Here is a 22581-nt window from a genome sequence, read left to right on the forward strand (position 1 = left end):
TATATTTCTATATAATATATATATATATTCATACCGGTATATATATATATATATATATATATATATATATATATATAAATCCAGCTTCTATTATTGGCATCCCTCAGAGAGTTAAGAAGGGCTGGCTGGACATACTGGGAGTTGTAGGGTACAGAATGCAGGTACATGGAAGTCGCCTGACCCAAGTATCTGTCAATCCAGATCTTACAGACTACAACTCCCATCACGTCCAGCTAGTATACCCCTGGCTAGTATGATGTGAGCAGCAGTAGCAGCAGCCGACAACGCTAACGTGATTCAGCGCCGGACAGCACAGCCTCGTATCACAGGGACTGCACGTCACTAGGGTCGCAGGAAATGACGTCTTGACTCCTGGCCCAGCCCACTCGCTAATGAGGAAGTAACTTCCCACGGATAGCAAGTTACCCCGAGTACGGGTGGCTGGGCTAGATGGGGGTAGTTGCTGGGGTGTAACAGAGGTGAAGGGGGCAATACGGGAGCTAATAGGAGGGTAAACATCCCTGGGGTGGTGTGATATACAGGGACACGGGATATATACACCTGAGGGGTGTGATATACAGGGGCACGGGAGATATACACCTGAGGGGTGTGATATACAGGGGCACGGGAGATATACACCTGAGGGGTGTGATATACAGGGACACGGGAGATATACACCTGAGGGGTGTGATATACAAGGACACGGGAGATATACACCTGAGGGGTAGAATATATGGGGTTTTTATTGACATGCAGTAGGTATTTACCGCTTGTGATGAGCACATGCAGTAGTTAGATACCCCCTGGGAGGGTAGATCTAGGCATGAAGTAGTTATTCCCCAGCTGGGTCTGTGAGAAGGACACGCGGAGGCGCTGGCTCCCGGGAAGCACTATGAATATTGACGTGGAGTTTCACATCAGGCAGAACTACCCATGGGCCAAGCTCCCCGCCAACGTGAGACAGGTGAGCCGGCGTCTCGCTAACCTGTGCCTGGATCTGGCGTCTGCCGCCGTCTCTTTTAGCGATGTGTCCTGTGACCAGATGTCTGTCTCAGCGAACGTTATAAGCTGTGTGTCCTTCCCGACAGCTTCACTTCTGAACCAGTAACACAATTTCCATTCTCCGGACGGACTCTCGATTAAAGTTCTAACCAGCCTTTCAGCTACTCCTGCCCTTCATCAGGCGTTTGTCTGCAGCCGGGTCTCTTCGCCCTTTAAACGTCCCTCTCATATAAGTCAATATTTGTTTTGTGTCGCGCGGCCCTTTTCTGGCTGTCGTATCCCTTTCTGTTCGCTAATTGTTCGCTGTGCATGTTCCTCGTGGTTGCTGGATTATTACAGATAATCTCATTGAATCTGAAAATAACAGAAATATAGCTTTAACCCTCTTTTACTAGAAAGGGATCAGAACCAGTTAGATGAGATACTGAGCATCCATCGATTAGGCGTGCTGTGTGTGATCGGTGGCCTGCGATTGGTTGTTTCCTTGGTCTTTACCCATTCTCAAATTTTTCTTTAGAAAAAAAATATATATATCACTTTTTTTAGGTTCAATGTGATCGCTTTTTGTGCAAAACTCATTTAATAAAATAATTTTGATCTATTTATTTAAAGGGGAAAAAAAGGTGTTCATTCACTAAAACTTGGTTACACTTGCCATTGTTGGTAAGCATGATGAAGGGTCAGGTGACGTTCTCCAGCAACGCGGGATGCAGTGGACCCTCATAATATGCAGTAATTGACAGACTAAGACAAACCAATACATTAGGTGGAGAGGCTCGGCTCACAAGCTTACAATCTAGAGGGAATGGGGTGACAAACATAAGGCACAGAGAAAGGTGAGAGGTAGTGTGGTGGTTGTGTCAATGGCAAGGAAGTTCTAGCACCTAAGATGGTGCGGCTTCTCTGAAGAAGTGGGTTTTGAGATGTTTCTTGGGTTTTGAGAAGTTTCTTGGGTTTTGAGAAGTTTCTTGAATGTTGGGAGGGAGGGTGAAAGCTGAAGGTTCGGTGGAAGTAGATTCCAGAGATATGGGGGAAACGAGTGAAATCTTGTAGACGGGAAAAGGAAGAGGTGATAAGCGAGGAGGAGAGCCTTAGTCCATGGAAAGAACGTAGGATCGAGTAGGGGAGTATTTTCTTATGAGGGCAGAAATGTACGGAGGAGCAGTGTTTTGGGGGGCCGTATATATGTTAGTACCAGAATTTTAAATTGAATTCTAAAGGTAATAGGGAGCTGGTGGAGGATTTCACAGACTGGGGAAGCAGAAGAGGAGTGACGTGCAAGGAAGATGAGCCTAGCAGCAGCATTTAGGACAGACTGCAGCGTAGAGAGTCGAGACAGACGAGTGCCAACCAGAAGAGTGTTGCGATAGTCAAGACGGGAAATGATAAATGAATGAACCAGGGTTCATGTAAGCTTTTTTTTTTGTGATTTTATGATAATTATACAGGGCCAGCTTGGTCCTTCATGCAGGAGAAGCTGCTTGGGCTTTCTTAATGCAAAGTGAGGTCATGGAGTTTCGTGCGGCTCTCCTGCAAACTCCTCAATAAGCCCATACAGCGATCGTTTATGATGCTAATAAATGACCGGCATAATAAATGTCATCTCCCTTGGTCCAAGGTCATCTACGCAGTAGTTTTACATGTGTTTTTTTGTCATTTAATTTATTTAAAGCGTCAGAATACCTTTCAGACGTTAACCAGATTGTGTCAGTATCAGCAAATATGTAACAGTTTCACGGAATGATTGACAGCATCGCAGTCGCTTGTGTTGTGGAAAAACACCCGAAATGTTGCGGAATAACGACCCGTGATTGCGAGCCCGTAGAATAGATTGCATCGTTTCTTGCCTGTTAATTTATGTTCTTGTATATATGGAAAGGACACCGTTCTGCGCAGGTCCGCCTTTTGACCAGTGTTGTCGGTCATGTGATATTTTCCCCGGCTTAAACAGCACGCTGAGATCATTCCTTATGGCAATGTTAATGAAGTCCGTTCCTCCATAGACCTTCCTTAGTCAGAGTGGCCTGCTGGGTGATTGAGGCCGAGTCGTTCTAGTGTTTACAACAAGCAGTATGATAAGGAGTCAGGTTGCTTGTCTAGATTAGGCTGTGTAACAGTGTAAGAACACATACAAACGGCTATTATACAGCTGCTTCACAATATATTATACAAATTCTAGAATTGTTGGAAAAACTGTATTTTTGGAAACCGATTTTTAACGTGATACTAGTAAGAAAAACCTAGTGAGATTCCCCCTCTAATTGTATGACGTTCTTTTATATTGATATTGGGCTATCCCTTGCACACTGAGGAGTTAAATGCAAGCTTGCGAGCCGAGCCTCTCCACCTAATGTACCGGTTCGTCTTCGTCTGTCAATTCTCGTCTTGTCATACCCCTTGAATATATGTATTGTATTAAGCGCTGCGTAAACTGTTGGCGCTACATAAATAAATAATAAATAATAATAATTGCCCTGAACATCTATTTATGGAGTTCATCTTTTCAAACTATTGAAAGGATTTTTGGGTGCCGTTCATTTTTATAATGTAGCATAACTAGTCTTGTTTGTTTTTGCCATCTGGTTTTATCTGCCTTTAGGCATCGATCGGTACATGGAGCAGGCAGCCTAATATGGCTGTCGCTTAAATCCAACTACAGCAAAACCATGAAAACTGGCTCGGGCTACGAAGGAAAAAAGTCTGCCCCAATCCCCGGCTCTCAAGGGCTTTTATTGTGGCATGACATGGCTTTGGAGCCTTGTGGGCCAAGTTTACTTGGGGGCAATAACTTTTTCGCATCTGAAGATCTACCGAACGCATCAAACAAATGAATCGAGCGCCAGGGTTGGCTTCCCTAATTCACATGGAGTGCGGTCTGCAGAGATTTACTCTGCTACGCCAGACACAGACCTTTCACGCGCTTCTTTGCCTTCTCGTATAAATGTTATCCGGGGTACAGATTGTTCTCTGATCTCTTTTTCTCTTTCAGAGCCTGGGCAACTCCCAGAAAGAATACGAGAAGCATGTAGTACTGTACAGTATCCGGAACCAGCTGAGGTACCGGGTTAATTTAGGTAAGAAATCATTTGGCACAGAGATGGTGTATACATAGTTGCCAACAGTCCTGAGTTTTTTAATTAATATTGCATGGACTCGCACACAACATAGTTTGGTGTATTTAGAGTCCCGATAGCCTACGCTGATTTGTTTGCCCTGGTTATGTCACGGCGTTGGTTAAAGAACAAAGCCAAATCACCACGCAAGGACAAATATTATTTACCCAAAGCACAGCCATATTACGCACTTTATCCCGTGCTGACAAGATGAGTAAATCCATCCAGACGGGCACCAGAGCGTTTCCGAGCCCGGTTTAAAGCGAAACATAATTCATTTATCATAACTGCTTATTAGACTTGTGAATTCAGGTTCATGCGAATTTTAATTTCAACAAAATTTTCAATTTTGTAATTCATCTTAGTGCCCAAAAACGAGGAGGGGGCCCACAAAACAAACTAATGAGAAGCAGAAAGCTCCAAATTTCCATTTTAATTCATTTCCCCCACGCATGCTTTGTCGGGCGCCCTCGCTCTGTCTCCCTACCTTCTCTGTCTCCTTTTCCACAGTTCTGCTTCTTGTTCTCCACTTCTCCTCCTCCGTGTTTATTCTTCTTTATTCTTTCTTCTCCGCTGTGTTATCCCGGCCTCCTGGAGTACTTCTACATTAGGGAAGAGCCTCGGCTCCAATCATTGGGACCGACCACTTACGGGGTGAAAGGTTGTCCCCGTGGTGCCCACTGACACTCAGCCCTGAATGGAAGTGCTCTAGGAAGCCATGGTGACAAAGGAGATCACGGGAGAAGAAAGAAGGATGGGGAAGCAGAGGACAGTAAGATGAACAAGAACCGTAGCCGTGGAGACACGGAGAAGGCAGGGAGATGTTGACTGTGTGAGAGTGACAAAAAAAACAAAACTCTGAATTTCAACTGAACCAAAAGAGCAGGAAACAAAATTTGCTCTCCGAAAACAAATGGACCAAAAACAAAAAATTTGTCTGAATCGTTTTTGGTCCGTGTGCACGAGTCTATTACTTCCAGCAACGTGCCACGCGCCTTATAATTTTACTAACCTTGTGGAAGCTGACCATTTCTGTGACGGTAATTTTCTTCCCCCAGCAATAGATTTCCTTTCATGCCACGCCATAGATAAAGCGTATGTGACATGTGATATGTTCCTACTAGCAGTCTCATGTACAATGTGTTCATTGCAGTGAAACATGTGAAGCGAGACGAGCGGAAATACTACGAGGAGCTGTTAAAATACAGCCGGGATCATCTCATGCTCTACCCGTACCACCTGTCCGACATCATGGTCAAGGGGCTTCGCATAACGCCTTTCTCCTACTATATAGGAATAATGGAGGTACTCGGCACACCGGTCCTTTTACACAAACGCAAGTCCCGTGCCCGTTTTTGCTTTTGGGTAGATTACATGGCCAGATGTCCCTGAATAACATGAGCTTAGAGACCCTGTCCTACAAGCTGCTGTTGGACTGGAACAGACAGACGTTCTCCCCATCTAGTCTGCCCCTTTTGTAATGACGTCACGAGCTCAGACCTTACTCGGTCCTTGATCTCGTCTTACATTCATTCTAATGAACTCAAGGAGCTGAAACACAACCCTCCTGCAAACTCCCAAACACCCTGATGTGTTATAAGAACCGGTGGACCAACTTAGGCGAGCTTCATAACGTGTTTTATTTTTTATTTTATTTTTTTTTAGGATATCATGAACAGTGAAAAAAGTTATGACTCCTTGCCAAACTTTACTGCTGCTGACTGTGAGTATGGTATAATATATTCTGTTTTAGTAGACACAAGATTATTTCTTAAGAGCATATTTTATGGATGAGCACACATTGTTCCATTTTGCGCTAATCTTATAGCACGAACGGTTATGTACACAGCCCCCAGTATGCTCCATTGCGGATTCCCAATGCTATTGAGCCGTCTATGTATAAAATAGTTATATTGATATTTTTCTTACATTTCTTAATTTCTTGGTTTTCAGGTCTAAGGCTTCTTGGTATTGGAAGAAACCAATACATCGACCTAATGAACCAGTGCAGATCTTCAAAAGTAAGAGTATTTTTTTGTTGTCATTTATTTTGCTACTTCCTCAAAAGCTGATGTTGGTAAATTGTATTAACTAATGTAAAATGTATTTATATATATCATTTATTTTAATTATAAATATATAGTTTTTTTATTTCTCACATAAGTAGTTATTTGATCTCACTCTTTCTGATGTAAGTAATGATTGGTTCTGTTATATTATGCCGCAGAAATTCTTTAGAAGGAAAACTGCCCGTGATCTGCTTCCCGTAAAGCCAGTAGAGATCACCATTGAGCCGTGGTGGGTGGTGCAGGCCGGTTACATCACCGAGGATGATATCAAGGTATGGCTTCTGTTAATTAAAGGGAAATACGGACGGGTCCTGTCCGGCGGTAGACCCTTAGATATTATCGCTCCTCAATATTTCACGTGCTTTGATCTTTGTGGAAGACCTCTACAGGAGCAAAGTCATAAAGTAACTTTTTTTTTTTTTTTTAAATAATAATGTCCATTTATAATATATATATATATATATATATATATATATATATATATATATATATATTATAATAAATCCATGTCTTTTACTCCTTTTTTTCAGATGTGTAGCACAGCAGAGAAACAAGCTATTGATAAAATCATCGACTCGGGCCCACAGCTTGCAGGCACTCTGGAGTACGTCGTCGTCCACAGTAAGATTGAATTTAATCATTATTCAAGAACAACAAAATACCAAAGGTATTTGGGCAACAAATAAAAAAGGAGGCTTAGCAAAAATAAATCCTCTTTGGCAGTGAGGGTTCTTTTCTGGTAAATGCACTACTTAAAATCAGACAAACCCACGTATGTGGGGTATCACTGTATTCGGGAGATGTTGCTGAACACATATTGGGGTGTTGTGTGACAGCCACATATACCAGGACCTGTACATTTTTGCCTAAAGTAATATATAACTTGTGTGGGTTCAGTAAATGGGAAAGAAGAAAATTACGGCTAAGCACGAGCACCACAGAAATGGTAAAACAGCCATTTACAGTAAGAGCGGTTCGCCCTCTAGAATTAAGCCAAATGCCGCTCTGTGTTCTGCCGTCATGTTAGGCTGCTAAACGAATACGAGCGGGGTCTTCTTATTGTTAATTTTGTATTCTCCCGTATTATAATTGAGCTACGGAATCTTCTGATGCTCTGTAAATGTAACAAAAACTGACTGCTGTACTTAAAAATACCAAAAGGTGAGAGAATTTGCAGATCTGCAGGTTTTCTTTTTATAAAAACAATAAAAAATCTCAGCTATACCATTTTTTTATGATATTCATATTATTTGGAACTTAATACTTTTTCCAGTGAACATAAAATTGCCTGCGCCCAGAGCAGTACTAATGCCAGTGGATTTTGTGTCCTTTTTTATACGTTTCCATAAGTGTCCGTTTTAATATCGGTATAAGCTCCTGTTTCACATTGGTGGGATATCTAACTTTTTTCAAAATAATCATAACGAAGTGTAACTTCTTGTCTTCCTAGGCCTTTATAACAAAGGATTCATTTACCTTGATGTTCCAATCTCGGATGATAGCTGCATTGCAGGTAAAGTGTTCCGTGTATCTTCTGGATCTCTCCCTCATCCGTTATGAGTTTAGTTGTTGGCAGAAACCAAAAGAACAAAAATTAAAAGAATGCACGCCCCATACGGCAGCAAAATTACTACATTTTTATCTCCAACTTAGAGCAAAGTATACCTAGACTGGATTCAGGTGCCCCTTAGCTACCAAATCAACGAATTAATCAAATGTAACTGATAATTGGATTCAATTTCACTAGACGCACCCAGGCATGATTACTGCAGGCCCTGCTGAATCTAAACATCAATTAAATAGAACTTGTCTTCCAAAGTGAAGTCGGCTAAAACGTCTCAATATCCGCACATGATGCTGCGATCTAAAGAAATTCAAGAACACAGGAGTAACAAAGTCATCGATATCTCTCAGTCTGGAAAGGGTTACAAAGCCAATTCTAAGGTTCTGGGACTCCAGCGAGCCACAAATGGAGAAAACTGTGAACAGTGGTGGCCGTGAGTGGATGGCCTACCAAAATTCCACCATTCCACTAATAGCATGACAAAAGATCACAAAAGAACCCAGACTAACGTGAAGATCCGCAGGCCTCGCTTGCCTCAGCTAAAGTCCATGTTCACGATTCCACAACAAGAACTGCACAAAAATAGCATCCATGGGAGAGTCGCAAGGAGAGAACCGCTGCTGACCAAAAAGAACACAAAGACTCGTCTCACATTTGCAAAAACATCTTGATGACCCCCCAAGACTTTTGGGATAATATTCTGGGGACTCATGAGTCAGAAGTGGAACTTTGTTGGAGGACTTGGGTCCCGTTACATGTGGCGTGAAGCTAACACAGCTTTCCACAATAACATCATAACAACAGTCACACACGGTGGTGGTCATGCGATGGTCTGGGGCTGTTTCAGGATCCGGGTGACTTGCCATAATTGGTGGAACCATGAATTCTACTCCCTACCAGAAAATCCTGAAGGAGAACGTCCGGCCATCAGTTTGTGATCTAAAGCTCAAGCTCAGTTGGGTTATGCAGCAGGACAACGATCCGAAGCACACAAGCAAGTCCACCACTAAATGTCTCAAAAGAAACAAAATGAAGGTTAGGAGGCCGAGTCCTGACTTAAATCCGATTGTGATGCTGTGAGGTGACCTTAAAAAGGTAGTCCATCCTTGAAAACCCTTCAGTGTGGCTTCAGCAGCTCCATGGGGACTCTGAGCTTTTCTGCCATGTGGCTCGACCGTCAATTGGCTCGAAAATGTATGGGAGGACGTATGTGCCCCTGTGTCGCTGCTTTCATTTGTGGCCGCACTTCTGCATCATCAGAGCAGCCGCGTCGTACCGTCGTCAGACTAGGAAGGCAAAACGATCTCTATATAAAGCTTCACAGGACCCTAGCTCATCTCTCTAGTTCTATAGATTTTTGGTACTTTTGTAGCCTTTTATTGAACAATTGTTGATTTAACATTTAATTTCTAATTAACAGGCACAATTTGCATTAAAAAGTTAATAATTTGTAAATATAAAACATAGAAATATATATGATGTATAATTTATGATATATAATTACTGATGAAATATTGTCACATTCCAGTGCCTCCCCTTGAAGGATTTGTGATGAACAGACTACAAGGCGACTACTTTGAAACTCTTCTGTACAAGATATTTGTTTCCATTGACGAGCATACAAACGTGGCGGAGGTAGGCCGTGTCCCGGGGGGCCAGCTCACCTTATCCCCCTGCCGAAACGTGGGAAGATGTTTGGGTGTATTCACTAAAACGGGAGTCTCCGGTTTTAGTGGATGTTTTAACTCCAGGACTTTACTATGCATTATAAAGAGCCAACCCCATTGATTGGGCCCTGTATAATGCATGGTAATTCCTTAATTGATCGCCGATTAACCTATACATTGTGCGAGGCCAGCTGTGCCCTTCATGCAGAAGAAGCTCACTGCAGCTGGCCCTTCACGATGTATAATAATATCGGGATGTTTAAATATTCAACTTGCCTACAATATTCTGGGTTAAAGAGTGCAACCGACTTGCCATCTATTTTCTTTGTTGCCCCCAAGAATGGGACTGTAGTATATTTACACTCCTTGTCGCATAGCCTGTGATTTAAATCATTTATATTGATACTCTGTGTCACTATTCATATAAACCGTATCTGCGGTAGCATTCAGAATGGCCAGTCTGCTGAATCTCGTAGTGATATTTAGAACTTTAACCCAGAGTGTTTCTAAGTAATGTCTTCCCAATGACGTATAGTTTACCTGCAGTGATCAGACATTGTATTAGTAATTATATGTAAATGTGTAATATTTCTTCATTTTATGTATTTTTCTTTTTCCTAGCTTGCGAACGTTCTGGAGATTGATTTGTCGTTAGTAAAGGTATGTTACCCATTCACTGATTTTTCACTTAAAATTCCATTGCAAGCAAATGCAAACAAGGCTTATCTCTTGTGACGAGACGGGTACGATCTGCCGAATAATTTTTCTTTTACGGCAGTTGTTAGAAATGTCAACGTCGATGTGAGTGTAGCTGGGAAGTAGATCGCTGTAACTAGAGCCACAAAATGCAGTCTGCACAATATCATTTGTTCATTTGTATAGAGAACGCACCCTGGATATCCCAATCCTGGTTACCCATCGACAAGGGTAATCTAGAACCCAAATACGATGCAAATTTCTAACATCAATACTACAATGTAATAGCTTAGTCCTTTTGGAACTCCTTACTCGGTTTCTTTGTGCGTTAATGAAGTCATGAGTTAAAGTTGATGCTTTTTGTTGAGCTAAAATAAAAAATAAATGTAGAGTTTTGGAACAGTGGTCTCCATTGGGTGGTCTCCGGAGAAGTCTCCATTGAGTGGTCTCCACAGAGGTCTCCATTGAGTGGTCTCCTCCATTGAGTGGTCTCCTCCACAGAGGTCTCCTTGAGGGTCTGGGGTCCTGAAAGCTTATGTTACTATGTATTTTTCTGTGTTGGCCCAGAAAATTATACCAACTTCAACAAAAGACTAAATGTTCTCCTGGACCCATACAACCTTTATCCATTTCCCATATTGGGGTTTTATTGGCAATCGTGGGAGTTTGCTGGGGGATAAACGTTTTAAACTCTCCCACCTCAGCATAACTCGTAGTTCATATGGGGAGAATCTTGTTTATTTAACCATGCATTATCCAGGGGCAACTCTGCTCTTCCTGCAGCAGAAGCTCACTGGGGTTAGACCTTTATAATGTAAAGTGACGCTAATAAGATTGTGCTGTGAATTGACTGCATTCCGCCTATTTTTGTTGCGGTAATACAGGTCCGGATGATTGTGGGGTATCTCTAATATTACACATTATAAGCCTTCTGAGGTCTATTTTGCTTTCTTTTCCCCCCCGTAGAACGCCGTTTCCATGTACTGTCGCTTGGGTTTTGCCCTTAAAAAGGGGCAAGTCATAAATCCGGATCAGCTGCACCCGTCCTGGAGGAGTGCGTCATCTGTCAATAGGATAAAGTAACTATTGTCAAGCTTCTCTTTTATTTCTTACAGCCGGGTGGCTTGTAATGTTCCCTGTATTAAAACGTAGCTGATGTATAGCTAGAGATTTACGCGCATGTTTAAATTATCTATAAGCGATAAGGATATTTCGCTAGTAGATGGAAGTCTGGAATGTCTGGCTGCATACATTCGCTATTGGATGGTGATAAAGAATTACTTAAAAGGTTTTACTAGGAATTGGCGTTCTTGGCACACCATCTCAGGCGGTCTATACCCTAGAGTAGAGTGAGTGAGAAAGGAGTATGATCTGGCCGGTGATCACCTCCCGGGATCACTGTTAACCATTACATTGTTTTCCATGCGTAGAAGCACATTGGATCCTCAGAAGATGTTGCTTTCGTGGGAGAGCACGGAAAGCAAGAGTCCTGTCCAGGATCTGCTCTCCTCCGCGACAGACACGGATACAAACAGCCAAGATGACGCAGGTACTTCTACAAACACGCCGGGCTGTATGTTTACAGGGGACGCGCCACTCGTGATTGCAATGGGCACCGATAGGGGCTTATTCACCAAGGATAGAGTTTGCAGGAGTGCTGTGGACTTAACTCCATGAATTCACCATGCATTACAAAGAGTCATCAATGGCATATGAAGGCTGAGCTGGCCCTTTGTCATTTATATTCCAACAAGGTGACCTTCAAGAAGTCTTACTGTTATAAGTATGCTTTATACTGGGTCATCCGCGCTTTAGTCGAAACTGATATCTTTTATGGGGCCGCCATAGAAGAAGTTGAATCTCGTACGCTTTTCAGGTCCTGAGCGGTGTCGTCTTCATATGGAAAGCATTTAAATGACTCCGCATCTTTTCCTTCATCTTGTTGACCCACTAAAAAAAATAACCTTCCACTGAAGACACTATCTGCTCGTGGAGCGGTACATAGCGGAAAGATTCTTAAATACATACAATTATCGTTGGCATAGGGTTTGCCTCATTTTATTCAGCAGTTTTAAATTCAATTTAAATTCCATTTGAATATTTCACTTTCCATAATGTAATGTGTAATGTCTGGCTTGTTAAGTGACGCTTTAAATAAAATGCTTTCTAAAAATTATCAAATCCCCACATCAGCGCTCCGATATAAAACAAATAATAATAGGCATCACAGCGGCAGGGAAAAAAATAAATGCAACAAAACAATATTGATTACAAAAAATATATATTCTGATTTATTATTTTATACATTTAGAAATCGACAATGTCTGTCAGCGGTCGCCATTATGCACTGTGATGGGTTCTGTGACGTGTTTAGACGTATTCTACGTAACGTACAGTATGTTTCCAGAAGGCTGCACCGTATCTTTATACTCTTAAGAGCTCTTTTTTTTTTTCACAGCCGAAACTTCCAGCGTCAGCAGCCTGAATTTATCCGGTGGACATACAAAAAGAATCGCTTTCCTCTTCGATTCGACGCTCACCGCCTTTCTAATGATGGGGAACCTGTCGCCGGTGCGTACTTTATTTCTTCTCCCAGCGCGTCTCGCGGGGTCTCGGATTCCTACATTTCTTGTTTTCTGATTTTCTGTCCTCGGCCACAAAACCCCCTTTAGTTTACCCCCCCCCTTTCATAATGTTGTTTTTTCTCAGGATTTATGTCATTTTGACTGACATAATAAGTTCCAAAATGTAACTTTGGGTAGTAGCAAAAGAAAACAGGTTTAATCTTTTTTCTTACATTTTTAAGCTACTTCTAGATAACCATGGAAGGTGCTGCACCGTCCTTATTACATTTTATATACCTAACCGGACCAAGAAATACATCTCTGATCGTGTAAATGTTGCCTTCTTCATAATTCTCGGTTACAGTCATGTGGCAAAGGGAGAAGGCTCTGATAGGTTGAAGTGCTTTGTTGCCTTAGCACCATATATTGCTTTAACACCTTAGAATTATCTGTCACGGTGCATATCTCTTTGAAATGTCAGTTTAAAATGTTTTGTTAGCCAAAAACATAAAGAAAGCTTAAAATATTGAGATTATAAGAAGGAGCGATGCTAGTTTAAGGTTTTATTTTGAATTTTATGTTTATCCTTTAGATTGGTGTTTAATTGCGTTTAAGATTTTAGATGTTATCTATTTTATTATCGTATTGAGCCAAAAGCAACTTCTTACTTATCGGTCATCTTCTGTCATCTTTCACCCAGAACCTAAAGAGTCACGCGGTCACCATGTTCGAAGTTGGCAAACTTTCCGATGAGAGCCTGGACAGCTTTCTCGTGGAGCTCGAGAAGGTATAGAAAGCATTTCTGGAATTATTACATTACATTTATTTATATGGCGCCGGCAGATTCTGTAGCGCTTTGCAATCAGAGTCGGTAGAATAATTCCAAAATCGCAGGCTGGTACAAAAGGAGAAGAGGGCGCTGCTCTTGTGAGCTTACAATCTAGTCGGCGGTTCAGGGGGACGCTAAACACTAGGAGAGGACGAGTTGGTCGAGTCAGGATGAGCTGTAGAAATTCTTGTTCAGATGGCTTAGACCGGAAGTGGTCTTGAAATGATAAAATCATCTTATAAAAATTAAACAATTTAATATGTTTCTGATAGAAAAAAAAAAAACGCTATAGTAGTGGCCGGTTGTTTGGGAACAGGTATGGATGAGGCTGATTTTTTAATGCATCGTAGGCATAATTAGAATAAAGACGTCGAGGTTCTTTCCCCGCTTCCCCTGTGTTTTAACCCCCTGTGTGTTCTTATTTTCCCCAGGTACAGAGCACCGGCGAGGGGGAAGCCCAGAGGTACTTCGATCACGCTCTGACGTTGAGAAACACGATACTCTTCCTCCGGCACAACAAGGATCTTGTTGCTCAACCAGAACAAGGGATCGCAGGTAAAGTGATGATTCCATGCAATACGGTGATCAATATGAGTAATCTATTCTCATGTTGAAGAACACCTGAAACCTTATGCATCAAAAGGTAAAAGTAGGTAAATCTATCAAATACGTTAGTGAGATGTTGCCACGTTGTATCATTCACTCAGGTACATATGGGACCAGTGACGTGTGTGTGTGTGTATATATATTACTATCTCCTATGGCACTCTGCCTCCCTGATATTCCTTTTAACCCCCTATATGCCACTCTGCCTCCAGAAAGCCTTTATACCCCCCACATGCCACTCTTACCCCCCCCCCCGGCTTACCAGTGCTTTCTTAGACTTCTCCCCCGTGCTTCAGATTCCTTGGTGTGTAGTGGTGGCAGCCGGTGGAGGTCTGTACGATGCGTGCAGACAACCTCCGCTGCTGCTGCCGGCACTTCCGCCAGGGCTCCTATGAATGAGCACCGGAAGTTCATGTGACGCCGGCGCTCTGTCACAGAAGCCCCGGCAGAAGTGCCTTCAGCAGCGGAGGTTGTCACCTCGCATCGCACAGACCTCTACCGGCTGCCAGAGAGGAGGATCCCGGTCCCCTGCAGTGCTGCGGGGGATCTGGATCTTAGTCTTGTAGTCAGACCTCTATTTGAGCCCTGATTATAAGACGATCGTTATTTTTCAGAGCATTTGCTCTGAAAAAATCTCATCTTATAATCGAGGAAATACGGTACTTTTTTATCGTACAAAGTCCATCCTGCAAAACCAAAAGCATCAAACTTGAAGAACCGGTTAAGTGTGGACCGCAGTATTTACTTTCCCACAATGGTGCTGTTTACGGTCATCGCAGGATCGCCCGCTAGCCTTATGAGTATTCCGTGGAAATTCATAATAATTTCCGTCTGTTTTTGTTGATTTGCGAGACGGACTTGGTATTGAGCCGTTTAAGACATGCCATGGTGTCCCATTCTAGGTTATCCTTCCTCTTTGGTAATCATGTATCCTTTTCACCTAAATAATATAAAATAATATATAAAAATTGCATTGTTTGTCGCTCTGTGACGGCCGACGTCTTGCTGCCGCGTCCCGTGCTGTAAATCGCTCCCTCGCTCTGAGCTATTTGTGATAAGCAACCAAATGCAAAGGAAGATTCTGAGCTCTTTACTTTGTTTATTGGTTCCTTGGGGTCCCTCCTCGTTTTGTTATAATTAAAAGTCGCGTGAATCCGAAGGCACACGTTCATAAAATATTAAGATTGTATTTCTTGAAACGTCTCCACGGTTTGAAATGTCCCGTTATGTTCCGTGCTGTTGACGTTGAGATGAAATTGACTTTTTTTCCCTTCACTTCATGAACTCAGGTTTGCCTTTGGACCTCCTGCGATGCGAGAGCCTTTTGGGTTTGGACCCCGCAACATGCAGTCGCGTTTTAAACAAGAACTACTCGCTACTTGTATCCATGGCACCTCTGACCAACGAGATCCGACCTATTAGCAGTTGCACCCCACAGGTAACGATTTATTAACCTTCCATGACGAGAGCTTTTCTTGCCATTTTTACCCGTTACAATTCACCTTTTTTAGCCACAAATTATGTATTTTTACGTAATAAAGAACAAATGACATTTTTTTTTCCTAGGACATATAGGGCATTCTTTTGCTACAGTTTTTCTATGTACGGACCATCATTTACGACAAATATTACCGTATATTTATAAAAATTAGACAGGATTTGCAGTCTGCCCGAGGCTTTCTCCCCCAAGCTTGTTGCTGCAGCTAAGAACCGTCATTTATGTTCGCCAGCCTTCCGTATGATATACTACATTTTTGACATTATGAATATTTACTGTATATTTACGTTGGCGTCGCTCCGGTGTAAAGCTGTTCAGTGTTAAGGAAGCGTATAAAAATGTGTAAATACACAAAAAGTACATTTTTATGGAGTTTTTCTTTGTCTTCCTGTAGCATATCGGACCGGCGATCCCTGAAGTTAGCTCCATATGGTTTAAGCTCTATATCTATCATGTATGTGGACAAGGACCACCCTCGCTCCTGCTATCCAAAGGGTCCAGACTCAGGAAACTACCGGACATTTTTCAGGTACGCCGGGTTCAGCGTCTCACCCGCAGGCCTATTTGGTTGTGCGTTTGATTAAACCGAGTTCGTGACCAGTTCTGCGTGGACTCTGTGAGCTGTAGTGGTTTTTAATTACTTTGCATTTTAGCCAGGTTCAGATAATTCTAAAGTTCCCTCTAAATGATCTGATGACCTCATGACAAAAAAAAAAAAAACTTGAAATGTCGATTTTTGGGGTTCGGAGAAAAACTTGCAAAAGTAGCGAGTCCGAAACTTTACTTATCTGATGTGTCCGCAGTCAACGTGTCCTCCCTGACAGCCCGTTGGGATAGGACCCTAACACATTCTCAAACGACGTTTGCTTTCAGGGTGATCTCTCCAACGCTATAGACCCCTAGCAAATAGTTATTTTCCACCCAGTATGTCGGTCACGTTGTTGATGTTACGTTGTATTTGAAGAGCGCCAGCGGATTGCGTAATAATATTACAGAGAATCCAAAATCATCAATAATATGAACAAAAAAGAAACATTCCTACAAACGAAGAGGCCGCAGCTGTAGTAAAATAATCTATCGGGGATGTTGGCACCTACTTCCTATCCCGACCTCCGCTCCGCTCTCACTGCCCGCTGGAAGACGGCCATAACCTCAATCAACAAAGGAGGGGCAATTAATTATAACCCAATAATCGTGTAAATACGGAGACATATTAGCTACGGTTCATGGCTTTCTTTGGCCTGCAGATAAGGTTTGTTGGTTATTTTAATCTGCCAGGACACTTGGTTAGGGTTAATAGTGAAGGGAGTTTCACATGTCCGCGTGAAAGAGACCTCCGTCTTAAGTAAGTTTATTCATTCTCTTATGGCTGCCCCCGGTACCAACTCTAAATTTCATTCAGTATAAATATTCATATTAATGGTGGAAAATGATAAGAGGAGTGTCTTCAATCCCGCGCAAGTTTGCATTAAGACAGATAGATGCGATTGTATAGTTTATGACTCCGTCACATTCTAATCCCATTGATTAGAGAAATTAATAGATCGTTCCTGTGTGTTTTTTAAAGGCGTATGACCGGTTGCTGATAACGTCGTGGGGACACGATCCAGGAGTGGTTCCAACGTCAAACGTGTTAGTAATGTTGAACGACGCTTTAACCCATTCAGCCGTGCTTATTCAGGTGCGTTTACGCGATTAAAGCTCGACCCTTCCAAGTGAGTCAAAAACCTAAAGCATCTGAGACATGCGGAAAGAGGAGGTGTGATAGAAACATTTAAATATGTAGACTGTGCCAGCGGGAAGAGGTGGTAGATAAGTGGAACAGCCTTCTAGCAGAAGATGGGGACTTCTTGGATGAGGATGATTTGATTGAAGTGATGGTTACATCCTAAAGGGGCCAAGAGATCTATTGAAGGCTGTCCCTAGCCCGGCCCCCCACCGACTTCGGTAAAGAGCAAGGGGGCCACCAGCAGCAGTCCCGTTATACATGTCCCATACGTACCATGCTGTAAATAAACAAATCTCATACAGAGAAACCCAGATTGGGATCATTTTACCAATGGGAGAAGAACCTGCTCTGTCCGTGTTGCCCTACGGGAAGCGACCCTATGACATGACTGCGCTCTCCATGATATTCTATAGAGAATGGCAACCAACGGGAGGAATGCTTACTGTTCCCTTGTCATTCTGTGGGTATCGCCATAGACAGCACGGCTTAAACTTTTGTGTATATGGCAGCCTGGTTCCAATACCTGGGACACCCCTTCCCCAACTAGACCCCAAGCACTCCCACTCCCATCACACCTTACTGTTCTTGAAGCCTCCTATGAACAAGTGACAATTCTCTCTATTCCTATTTTGAACTTGGTAGGCTTGTTGTTGGGACTTTGTCAGAAATCATACGATAGTATGGCACTATTTTTTTTTTATGATAAATAGATTTATTAGCTGCAGATGTTATGTTATCCAAACCTGACCTGTCTGTTTCCATGTCCCGCGTGTTTAGGGTCACGGCATGTATGGGATGGGAGAGACGGTGCACGTGCCGTTCCCGTTTGACGAAGTAGAACTGCAAGGAGGTACGGTCTAAAAATCACCACATAAACTGCTAACGTTGTGGATCCCAAATATCCCCCAGAGGAAGCCTTTCTAGATCTCTCCAGCTTTTCTCGATCAGTCGGGGTCCGTGGGGTTGTTTTGGTGTCTATGCACTCCTGCGGAAAGTTGTGAGTTGGCCCTGCGCAGGGAGACAGTGGGGTTAGACGTCCCTAGAATAATGCATAGAAAATCCAGTGACTCCAAATCCCAAGTCTCCCGAAAAGTCCCCGTCTGATCTTACATCAGTGAATAAAGCCCTTTGTGTCTCTATCCTTATGATCAATAAGTCGCTTGGGCCTCGTTCTTACACCGGAGATGTCACCGCAGACGAGGGTTCCATGTTCAGGACTCCTAGGAGGCTAGAATCCTAGAACCAAGTGTCGTTGGGAACGTTTCTTCACCCACTCTTACTGTTTCCAGAATTCTCCAACTCCAATATGGGCGTTCACAAAGCCTTAAAAACCCTGCGAGAGAAGATGGATTTGGAGCATTTCTGTGGATACGTCACAATGTTAAACCCAGCCAGCCGGCTAGCGAGCCAGAGACGACTGAGCGACACCTCGGATGGTAAAGGTGCGTATGAATGTGAAGGCTACACAAAGCTCATTCAGAGATCCGCATCTCCGGTTGGTCCTTGGTGGCATCAGCCTTTTTCCCCCCATTTCCGATGACGTATAAATCAGAATAAATGTCCGTATTTATGCTTTTTCCGGTGACTGCTCCTCTTCGAGTTCAGCCGGTCTGAGGATCTTTGTTAAAGTTGAGGAACAATCATATCAACTTTCTCTTGTCAGTAATGTTAACTGCGTTTTGTGTAAAGCCCTGGATAGACCCCCATTAGTTTTATTTCATGATTCAGATCGACTTGCCCAAAAATGACCCATTCCCGCACGTTTATTGCCCCTTTTAGATGAACTATACGTAGCGCTGCATTCGGACGTCCATGGCAGCACCGAATCCTTTGAGCTTGTGGTAGAAGAAACCTCCGTCGATCCCGCGGTAAAGTCTAGCGAAGGTAAGTGTGAGAAATACTGAGGATGCGCGGTTTCTTTAAATATCTTTTTTTTTTGTTACACCTTTAAAAAAAAAAACCTTCTATTATTAGTGTCAACGGTAGAAAAAGACTGGGTGCCGTTGGATCTCTGCTATGGAATTCCGCTGTTTGGTTCGGAACTTAACCGGACGGTTTGCAAGAAAATTTCTGCCCACGGACTTTGTGGGAAAGAGAGGTAAAAGTGAGGGATGGTTGGTTGGCGCATGTCTGGCGCGGGACAGTTACCCTGCTTTAAACAGATCTGCATTAACATAAAATACATGTACATTCCCCCCCCCCAAAAAAAAATTTACATTTCTTTGTGGCTCAGTCTCTACGTATTGTAATTAACAGAGGGTGTATTTTATAGTGTTTGATTATTTTAGTAGATGCCTAATGCAACTATTAAGTGTCGATACAATTAGAAAATTGCTGCTTTTTACAAGAATAAGGGGAAAAAACTTTTTAAATGTAGACAGCTTTCTTTTCCCCCATGTTTATCATATATGGCTTTATCCGTCAGTTGAGCTAGACCACAATATCGCATCAGAGTTTATTTACTTTGTTTCCTTAGCATTAACAATTGCCTTTTAAATAGACATTTCAACGTGGTTTCATTACTTTAAATCTTAGTTTTTATAGGTTCCTAATATCATCTGTTACCCCATAAGATATTCTTTTGGTAAACGTGTCAAAAAGTTGTCACTAGATCATGAAGTGCTGAGAAATAAAACGGTCAATAACATTTTCAATCAACAAAATGTGTAATAACATAAAATGTTCCATGGAAACGATGGCCGTATCTTGATTTTTTCCATTTGCTCGCAGCCTCCAGAATCTCCTCCACTCCAGTCGGAAGCTTTCTCTGCAGGTTCTCAATTTCGTTCAGTCATTCCAGGTAACGTTCCAATTATTTCTTTATATTATTTCTGGGAACGTCTGGCCTCTTAAGAAACAGATTTTCTGAACCCCCCCCCAACTTCATTGTCTAGCATTTATTCATTAAGCCATGAGATAAAAGAATAAAAAACATACCAGCTCAGCAGATCCACTGGGCGTTATGAATGGCCGCCCCCCCAATGAGCTTCTCCGGTAGAAGCGCTCAGCCCGCCCTGCACTTTGCATAGTTAACTAATAAATCTTATTTACTGTAACTCTGGATCCCGTCACAGGGAAAACTCTTCGTAAGATCCCTACTTGTACCCGGGATAGTGTTCAGCGACCTTTAATGTTATATAGCAGGGGTTCTCAAACTGCGGCCCTCTAGCTGCTTCAGGACTACATCTCCCATACTCCTCAGCCAGCCCCTTAGCTGAAGGAGCATTATGGGAGATGTAGTCCTGCAGCAGCTGGAGGGCCGCAGTTTGAGAACCCCTGTTATATAGTGACGGAAGAATATGTATATTATTAAAGGTACTATAGGTAGGTTTTCATGATGTGTTTCAACCAAAGCTGTTTTACCATCAACCAAATGTCAACCATTAAATTTAACCCTTTCTCATGCGGACGCCGGGTACATTGGACGGATCGGTTTATTCTCTATCTTCTTGACTTTCCACAGGACCCCAGCGTAACCGTAGATCATGCCGCCGAGTCGAATGCATCGAGCGCGCTGACACAGTGTAGCCCGGCGGACGTCGGGGTTCCGCTTCCCTCCAAGAACCTGATTTTCCAAGACGGGGTCCTTTCTGAATGGAACGGCCGCGCTCGCGTCTCCAAACACAACGCGTACATACTTGGGGGCCCGGCCTGAGCGCGGCTTTAGCGTTGTGCGGTTTAGTTGTCATAGCTGTAGTTTTGCTGTAATTTTTTATGTCTGTATGGTAAGTCGTGTGATTCTAAAACCTGTGGCTGATCGCTCTGCGTCTCCCTACATTCCCAGCAAGGCTTTAGCGCTCTTGAGAACTGGATTTATCCGCTAGAGGAGAAGCCGCACTTTGTAACCTTTTAACATGAGAACATAGGACTAAAATCTTATTATTTCATCTCATGTTTGAGCCCAAGGACCAAGAGGTATTTTTTTTATATATATATAAAAAGAAAAACATTTACCAAACTTACATGAGTGAGAGCGCACCTAGATGTATATTCATTTAATAAAACAATCGTCTCCCACTAATACTGAACTCTGCACAAATCGGCTCAACGTCACTTAAATGGTTAATTACAATCTGGGTGATTAATCTGTAGCATTTGTATAAATCGAAAGGATATCAGACAAAAATGATCCACCTCTGCTTAAAAACCAACACTAAATTCCCACTTATTTTGTAAAAAATAACTTTTTTTTCTTCTTTTTTTTAATAATCAGTATTTTTATTAACCCCGTCATATTGAGATGGTTTTGTTAAATACCAGACCTGTTCTGATCAAAATATGTTTGCGTATCTCTGATGTTTCAGGCACCAAAAGAGTGATATGAATTGGGTACCCAGCGATCAGACTTTTTATACCATTTTAATTATACAACCTTTACCCTAAACCACCTATTTCAAAGGAGGACACTGCCAATGGTGGCTTTGGCTTAGAGCCTCGGCTCTTGTCTAAATGCAGGGTTTCATATACAAAATACCATAAACGTGTTTTAAAAAAAAAAATAACACTGCTACCTTAGCCTTTGTCATAATTCCCCAAAAAGTGCTTTTTTTTAGGATTTCATGTTATTTTCTTTCAATTAGTACCCCACCAATCTTTGTAAAAAAAAAAAAAATACTTTGTGTATGTTTAAACTGTTTTTCTGTCTTATAAAAAAAATGTAAATGTTCCAAAAATATAGAAATTGGCCGCGTACAAAATAAGTGCACTATATTTAAAACCTGTAATCCTGAACGCCCAATATATTGGTAAATAATAAAAAAAAAATGCTTCGACCGTGGGTAACGTGAACCATGCAAATTGTTAATTCTGATAAATTATGGCGTACGACACGATCGTACCTGCTGCGGTCGGGGCTGTAAGTATATTCTCGTGGATTACGGTACATGTCTTCTAAACGGGTGCGCTGTTTACTGTAAAAATAATAAAAGCCCCCCCGCTGCCTCGGTCGGCACCCCCTGCACGTCATCAAAGATCAGCACAAGACACTATAAATGATATTCCTTATTTTACTGTTTCTTAAAGGTGTTTTGCTTTTTTCTTTTCTTTATACTGAAAGAGGCTTTCGTTAGAAAGCTCTGCAAAGTGAATCCGGAGAAGACTGCTCTGCTTCTGGTTAATGATTTTGGGGACGCAACAGCCCCCCGTTAATAATTCCCCCCTCCGGGTTCTGATATTTCAGGTTCATTCAACATCAGATTTGACGGTTCTCCAAAATGTAAATAGTTGGACCTTCCTGCCGACTGC

General features: G+C 42.4%; 1 protein-coding gene across 1 annotated transcript; it reads left to right on the forward strand.

Moving 5' to 3' along the window:
• Positions 1-493: 493 nt before the first annotated feature.
• Positions 494-21162, forward strand: FAM91A1 (family with sequence similarity 91 member A1). The gene is made up of 24 exons (XM_053466438.1): positions 494-964; positions 3992-4076; positions 5269-5420; positions 5781-5838; positions 6069-6136; positions 6343-6456; positions 6715-6805; positions 7635-7697; positions 9277-9383; positions 10037-10075; positions 11078-11190; positions 11542-11660; positions 12570-12682; positions 13376-13462; positions 13936-14059; positions 15400-15548; positions 16003-16137; positions 17176-17289; positions 18115-18187; positions 18627-18779; positions 19117-19221; positions 19312-19435; positions 20068-20137; positions 20801-21162. The coding sequence occupies exons 1-24, from the start codon at positions 893-895 to the stop codon at positions 20990-20992; spliced, it is 2520 nt and encodes an 839-aa protein (XP_053322413.1). The 5' UTR covers positions 494-892; the 3' UTR covers positions 20993-21162.
• Positions 21163-22581: the final 1419 nt, after the last annotated feature.

Source organism: Spea bombifrons, chromosome 5 (assembly GCF_027358695.1).
Source record: "Spea bombifrons isolate aSpeBom1 chromosome 5, aSpeBom1.2.pri, whole genome shotgun sequence".
Taxonomy (NCBI): Eukaryota; Metazoa; Chordata; class Amphibia; order Anura; family Pelobatidae; genus Spea; species Spea bombifrons.